This window comes from Octopus bimaculoides, chromosome 2 (assembly GCF_001194135.2).
Source record: "Octopus bimaculoides isolate UCB-OBI-ISO-001 chromosome 2, ASM119413v2, whole genome shotgun sequence".
In the NCBI taxonomy this organism is placed as follows: Eukaryota; Metazoa; Mollusca; class Cephalopoda; order Octopoda; family Octopodidae; genus Octopus; species Octopus bimaculoides.
The window spans coordinates 14,540,363-14,547,888 of NC_068982.1; the positions used below are offsets into that span (position 1 = coordinate 14,540,363).

General features: G+C 37.1%; 1 protein-coding gene across 3 annotated transcripts in view; it reads left to right on the top strand.

Annotated features, from left to right (window-relative positions):
• Positions 1–7,526, top strand: part of LOC106876002 (ectonucleoside triphosphate diphosphohydrolase 1) — a 38,910-nt gene that overhangs the window by 21,279 nt on the left and 10,105 nt on the right. For all 3 annotated transcript variants that reach the window (XM_014924352.2, XM_014924355.2, XM_014924354.2), the window contains exons 3-6: positions 958–1,075; positions 2,088–2,238; positions 3,249–3,420; positions 4,908–5,147. In XM_014924352.2, the coding sequence (XP_014779838.1) occupies positions 958–1,075; positions 2,088–2,238; positions 3,249–3,420; positions 4,908–5,147 (681 nt within the window). The remainder of the gene's footprint in view (positions 1–957; positions 1,076–2,087; positions 2,239–3,248; positions 3,421–4,907; positions 5,148–7,526) is intronic.

Here is a 7,526-nt window from a genome sequence, read left to right on the forward strand (position 1 = left end):
GAGTAAAAATATTATTTTTAATTATTATTTTGTTTATAATAACATTGTTTCCTGAACTTCAAGAAATATGACTTTTAATTTGAGGTAAAATGGGTATTTGATTAAAATTCTCAACTATCGGACACAAAGTCGATATATATATTGGATCATCCGATAAATAATGTGGGTTTTTTTATACTTCTTTTATTTTTCAAAATTATGGTAAACAAAGTTTTTCTTAAAATCTAAAATATACTCTCCTTCATTTTCTACAATGCTCTTCCATCTATCTGGTATATTTGCAAGGCCCCTCTTCCAAAATTTATTTGTCTGTGATGAAAAATATTCCTCCAGTACTGTTCTGACCTCGACTACAGAATTTATATTTTTCTGTCCAAATGATTTTGAAGACTGTTGGATAAACGATAATCAGATGATGCAATGTCCAGTAAATATGTTAGGTGAAGCATCGTTTCCCCTTCAAACTGTTCCAGCCTTTGGAATGTCATCTTCGCTGTATGTGGCCGAGCATTATCCTGATGGAAGAACACCTTTTGTCTTGAAACCAAAGATGGTCATTTTTCTTCTAGCACTGGTGTCGATGAATGGTTGAATGACCAAATCCAAGCTTCTCTGCTAGTTCCTCAACGCGTCGCCGGGAATCGAACTCCCGACCTTACGATCATGAGCCGCCCTAACCACTAAGCTTCGCTATATATATGTAGGGAGGTAGGGAGGTAGGTAGTTAGGTATATCGGTGTGTGTATGTGTGCGTGTATATGCACTAGTAGGAAACACTGAGCAGATATCGTGTTTTTATGCCTTTTACCAGAAGACTGTTCTATTTGTTGGATTAACTGCAACCCTCATCATTGTAGCTGACAGTGTGCTAGTTTTTTGGGTTTTTATATATTTATGCAGCATATCCATTACCATACTGACGTATTTATTTCACTTTAATACACTTCCATATTTCAGTACAGTCTGGTCTTTGATGCTGGTTCAAGCCATACTGAAATTTTTATCTTCACTTGGGAAGGGTCCAAAACCAATGGCACCGCAGTTGTTCGACAAACGAATCACTTGAGGACAAAGGGTAAGTTACATACCTCACAAGTTTTCTTTTTTACATGTTTTATAACTTAAAATCAAACCAACTAAAATAGCTTTTATTTGTAATAAGTGGGACAGTGAATATGACTAAGTACTCATGAAGATTGCTTATAGTATTTCTCACAGATCTGATTTCAACTAATATTGCGGTCGCCTACATATATAGATATATATATCAGGCGCAGGAGTGGCTGTGTGGTAAGTAGCTTGCTTACCAACCACATGGTTCCGGTTTCAGTCCCACTGTGTGGGACCTTCAGCAAGTGTCTTCTACTATAGCCTCGGGCCAACCAAAGCCTTGTGAGTGGATTTGATAGATGGAAACTGAAAGAAACAGCCTGTCGTATATATATATGTGTTTGTGTGTCTGTGTTTGTCTCCCCACTATCGCTTGACAACCGATGCTGGTGTGTTTACGTCCCCGTAATTTTGCGGTTCGGCAAAAGAGCCTGATAGAATGAGTACTAGGCTTACAAAGAATAAGTCCTGGGAGTTGATTTGCTCGACTAAAGGCGGTGCTCCAGCATGGCCACAGTCAAATGACTTAAACAAGTAAAAGAGTATATATATATATATATATATATATTATATAATCAAAGATATTCCACTGGTTTAATCCACATCATATAAGTCATTGGTATATGTTTAGGATTATTGAAATTTTAATATTGAGGGAAAACAAGGAGAAAAAAATGGAGAATAAATGGATATAATTACTGATTTTTTTGCATGTTACAAAAAGGTGTTTTTTTTGGTGGGGGTGACATTCAGTGTGCATACTCGACGGTGTAAGTACCTTGAGAGAAAAGTTGGACCTAAGAAGCATCAGTTGTGGTGTGCAAGAGAGACGATTGCGCTGGTATGGACATGTGGTAAGAATGGATGAGGTTAGCTGTGTGTGGTGGTGGTGGTGATGTTGATGGTGGTGGTGGTGGTGGTGGTGGTGGTGGTGGTGGTGATTATATTAACCAAGTAATATTTTTGTCTCTCTTCAGCCAAAGGTATACACCATTTCAGTGCCGATCCTAGTCTTGCAGGCGAATCTATGAAACCTTATTTAGACTTTGCTCGTAAACATGTTCCAGAATCCAAAACTTCTACAACAGCTGTTTATTTAGGGGCCACAGCTGGAATGAGAATATTAAGGTAAGTTCCATATTCTGTTGCTCCATCTTTGTTCATCAATAAATCCCTCGTTCTGAGACAATATCTAAATCGTATGAACTTTTTTTAGTTTCGGTGAGGATTTGAGAAATTACAACTTTTTTCTTGTATATTTATCTTTTATTTTCTTTATCTTTTGTTTGTTTCAGTCATTAGACTGTGGCCATGCTGGGGCACCACTTTGAAGGATTTTAGTCGGACAAATCGACCCCAGGATTTATTTCTCTTTAAAACTTGGTACTTAGTCTATTGGTCTTTTTTGCTAAACTGCTGAGTTACAGGGATGTAAACACACCAACACTGGTTGTCAAGAGGTGATGAAGGACAAACACACACACACACACACACACATACGGCAAGCTTCTTTCAGTTTCCAACTACCAAATCCACTCACAAAGCTGTGGTCAGCCTGAGGCTGCTGTAGTAGAAGTTTGGCAATTGGTCTGTTCAACTAAAACCCTTCAGTGGGGTTTCCCTGCAGGGTCACAGGCCAATGACTGAAACAAGTAAAAAAAATAATAAGAGATAAAAAAATGAAAAAAGAAACTTCAAATTAAAAATAATGTCCTGCACCAATCTAAAGAACAATGACTTTCCTGTTGTCGTTATTTCTAGTTCGTTGTCTTCTACTTCAGTTTCAAAAGTCTCTCAAACCTGCTGGTTCATTAGGCCTGAGTTTAATTTGTGATATTAACTGTATATATTTATAAATATGTCTGTATATATTTATAAATATGTGTGTGTGTGTATCTGTGTTTGTCACCCACCACTGCATGACAACCAATGTTGGTGTGTTTACATCCCTGTAACCTAGCTGTTCAGCAAAACAGACCAATAGAATAAATACCAGTTGAGCACTGGGGTTAATGTAATTGACTTACCCACTTCACTCAAAATTTCTGGCCTTTTGCCAAAATTTTAAGCCAACAATTAGATCTTGTATATTGCTCTTCAAAACTTCCATAACTGAATATAATTTCTTGTGTTTTCAGTATGACCAACAAAAGTGCTTCTGATGCTATTTTAGCCTCTATTAGAGACGTTTTCAAAAGCTCTAAATTTCTGTTTGTGAAACCAGAGCATCAAGTTCGAATTCTTAATGGTTCAGAAGAAGGAATATTTTCTTGGATTACAGCAAACTATTTGAAGGGATACCTTGGTCTTGTAAGTTTATTAAAGACAATAATTTGTAACTTTAATTTCTATTATTGTTATTATAGTTGTTGCCATTATTTTCTGGTTGATCTGCATTTTATTTCATCTTCTGACTGGTCTTCAACCAGAGACCTAAGGCACATGTATATTAGATGGAAAGAAACTTCCTGAGAAGGTGGGCAGTTGATGTCAACACAATTGTTTGAGCCTCATAGATTGTTGGTTTCCCTGGGACATGGTCATATGAGCTTCTTTTGCACCCCTTTAGTTCAAGAAGGAGGATGTTGTTTTGATCAAGAAATTAGTACATCCTTTCAGTGAGGATAGAAGTGAGAGAGCAGTGCATGCCATCAAAGTGACACTGGAGTACAAATATATGAAGTCCAATATACCCATCATGACTACCCTTCTGATAAGGATACACCAGGCACATGCATCACAACCATATGTGCACGACATAGTAGTCTACTATCAAGATAAATAACACAATACCTTGTATGTAGGGCCTTCTTAGAATTTTCTTTGGGTCAAGTAGCCCATCTCACTCAAAAGGTCCCTGTTGTTTAAGGATGATGAATGAAACACCCCAAAGAATCCCTCTCAACACATGAATATGTTGCTCCTCAACTATTCCTGCTCTTGGTCAGAGACACATATCATCAACCACTAAGGGAGACGCTCAAGTGGTTGCGATCAAACAACTGACAAGCAAATCTGCAGTACAGAGTAGAATATTTACTGTAGCCCATCTTTTATACCAAGACAAAACATGTACAAGTTCAGAAGCCATTAGAGTCACTGTCTGGTATTGCATCAGGGTATTTATCATCATCATCATCATCATCATTATTATTATCCTTTTTGGTAGACAAGATTGAAAGGGCCTCTGCTTTGGCCAAGCCCTCATCAACTTTTCACACTTCACTTAAAAAAAAAGGTAGATAGAGAGGGAAATACTGTCTCCCAGAAAATTTGTTGAAGGCTGTATGAGAGTGGAGGGAGGTAGATGCAGTGCATGAAGAGTGTGAGAGATATATGATTGTGGAGAGGGTGAGATAAATTTATGGCATAGAAGAGTGATCAGTGTAAAAATGTGGTGGAGAGGATAATATGAAGAATGAAGGATGGATATCAAGTGAAATTATTCCAGGCAATGAGAAAGGTAAGTGCAAAAGCTGGTGAAGAATACAGTTGTGTTTACATTTAATCACATCTGCAGAATACTGCAGTTAGAGAGATGATGGGTGATGGGGATGGCTTGAGGAAGAAGTTGATGGTTTGAAAGGATGACAATGATGATGATGACATTGGTGGTGATGACAACAATGATGGTGATGCGTTGTATACTTGTCTTATTCATTTCATAAAAAATACAATTTTCATATAAAAATTAAATATAATTTTGTAGATATATATATATATATATATATATATATATATATATATATATATGGAAAAAATATTCTTAACACAGAATTATTTGTTGTCTCTTGCAGAAATTTCATTCACCGATACCATATTTGTTGGACAAATCAGCGCCATTGACATATGGAGCTCTTGATATGGGAGGTGCATCCACACAGATAGCTTTTGTGCCAGCAGATGATGTTAAAATGCCTGCAAATAACTCCCTTTCATTTCAACTGTATGGTCATCCCTTGACCGTGTATGCTCATAGTTATCTCTGCTACGGTATTGACCAGACAATACTCAGATACAAAGCACACTTAGTATTGGTAAGTATCTCAAGTACCTTAATAGTTTTCTGTGGTAACTTAATGCTTATGAAACACAATGTTTATGTATTTCAATTAACTTTGGAAACCATCATGATTTTTTTTTATTTGTCATATAACTAGATATTTCATTCATTATTGAACTGGTGTTAGGATCACAAAAGTTCTTACCTGAAATCATGATAAAGTATTTTATTCATTTCAGTAATTAGACTGTGGCCATGCTAGAGGAGTGCCTTGACATGTTAATCCAATCAAATCGATCCTAGTGGTGCGACGTAAAAAGTGCTGGTGTTGGTGCCACCTAAAAAGCACTGAGGCTGGTGCCACAAAAAAGGCTCCCAGTACACTCTGCAAAGTGACTGGTGTTAGAAAAGGCACCCACCTGTAGAAACCATGCCAAAGCAGAAAATGGACCATGGTGCAGCTCTTGGCCTTGCCAGATTTTGTCAAACCATCCAACCCATGCCAGCATGGAAAACATACATTAAATGATGATGATGATTCTGTTAAAGGTACCAAGAGTGTCAGATAGTGAAGTTAGAAGAAATGACAATTTAAGCCTAGCACCTACGTGGGCCACGGCAGAATTTGAACTCAGAGAACAGAAACCTAGAACAAATACAGAAAATCATTCTGTTTGATTCTCTAATGACCCTACAATGCACCAACTTAAAACCACATATGCACACACACATACACATTATGGATTTTGTTCATTTTCTTCCTACCAAATTCACTCACAAGTAAGCATTGGTCAGTAAAGAACATTCATAGAAGACTTGCTTAAGGTGCCAATATGTGGGACTGAACCTGAAACTGCATAATTGTGAAGTGAGCTTTTTAACCTTATGCTCATATCTGCCCCATAGTTTGGATAGTTGGTATCATAAAATCAGAAGTGGTGTCTCTGAGGGTTTGTTATCTAAAGAGTTAATGGTATCAACTTAATCTACATACCAGGAGTTATGGAATGAGGAAGATATGGCTCATATTTCACTTGCTTTTATTTAGACACTATTTTTATTATTAACTAATTATTGTTTACTTTTCTGAATAATTACAATGATCCATTAATTAAAACAACCAGAACATCATGACTCCTAGAATATTTTTTGTTGTTGGCACTCTGTCGCTTACGACTTCGAAGGTTCCAGTTGATCCGATCAATGGAACAACCTGCTCGTGAAATTAACGTGCAAGTGGCTGAGCACTCCACAGACACGTGTACCCTTAATATAGTTCTCGGGGATATTCAGCATGACACAGAGTGTGACAAGGCTGACCCTTTGAATTACAGGCACAACAGAAACAGGAAGTAAGAGTGAGAGAAAGTTGTGGTGGAAGAGTACAGCAGGGTTCGCCACCATCCCCTGCTGGAGCCTCGTGGAGCTTTAGGTGTTTTCGCTCAATAAACACTCACAACGTCCGGTCTGGGAATCGAAACCGTGATCCTATGACCGCGAGTCCGCTGCCCTAACCACTGGGCCATTGTGCCTCCACTCTAGAATATTAGTGCTATAGAGAAGTGAACCTGTGGCATGTGATCTTCAAAATTGAGTTGTTTTGTTGATGTTGAAATGTTATTTTAACAAATTATGTGGTGATTTTGTTCTCATTCTTTGCTCTCTACTTGTAAAAATTAATGGCAATTATTTCTGTTTTGTCTGTTTATTTTTATCTCTTTATCTATAAGCAAACATTTTTATGAGATTAATCTGATGAGTAGATAAAATGATAATGTGATTTTTTAAATGAAAATTAATTGCCTTTTTCTTCTACAAAATTTGCACCCAGTAACTGGAGAAAATAATTTTAAGCGTATATAAGCTCTGTGTAATCAAAGACAGATTTTGCTATGATTTTATTGAAGCAGTAAAATATTTTGGTTCTAATTTACCACATTCTTCTTCTTTATCTTTTTCCTCTTCTTGACAATTCTGGGAGATTCTTCTTGCCTTCTTCAACATTAAATTTTCCTAAGGCGGCAAGCTAGCAGAAACATTAGCATGCTGGGCAAAATGCTTAGCGGTATTTCGTCTGTCTTTATGCTCTGAGTTCAAATTCCACCAAGGTCAACTTTGCCTTTCATTCTTTCAGAGTTGATAAATTAAGTACCAGTTGCATACTGGGGTCGATCTAATTGACTGGGCCCCTCCCCCAAAATTTCAGGCCTTGTGCCTAGAGTAGAAAAGAGTATTAAATTTTCCTATGATATTTCTATCATATGCTTCCTGGGCTTTCCTTCAGTTTAACCCTTTAGTACTTAAACTGGCCATATCTGTTTTATGTTCGAACCAACCGTTACAGCACTTACCTAGCATACCTAATCATTTACATCACCAGTGAAATAAAACCCCATATTTTGTAAATTTATAT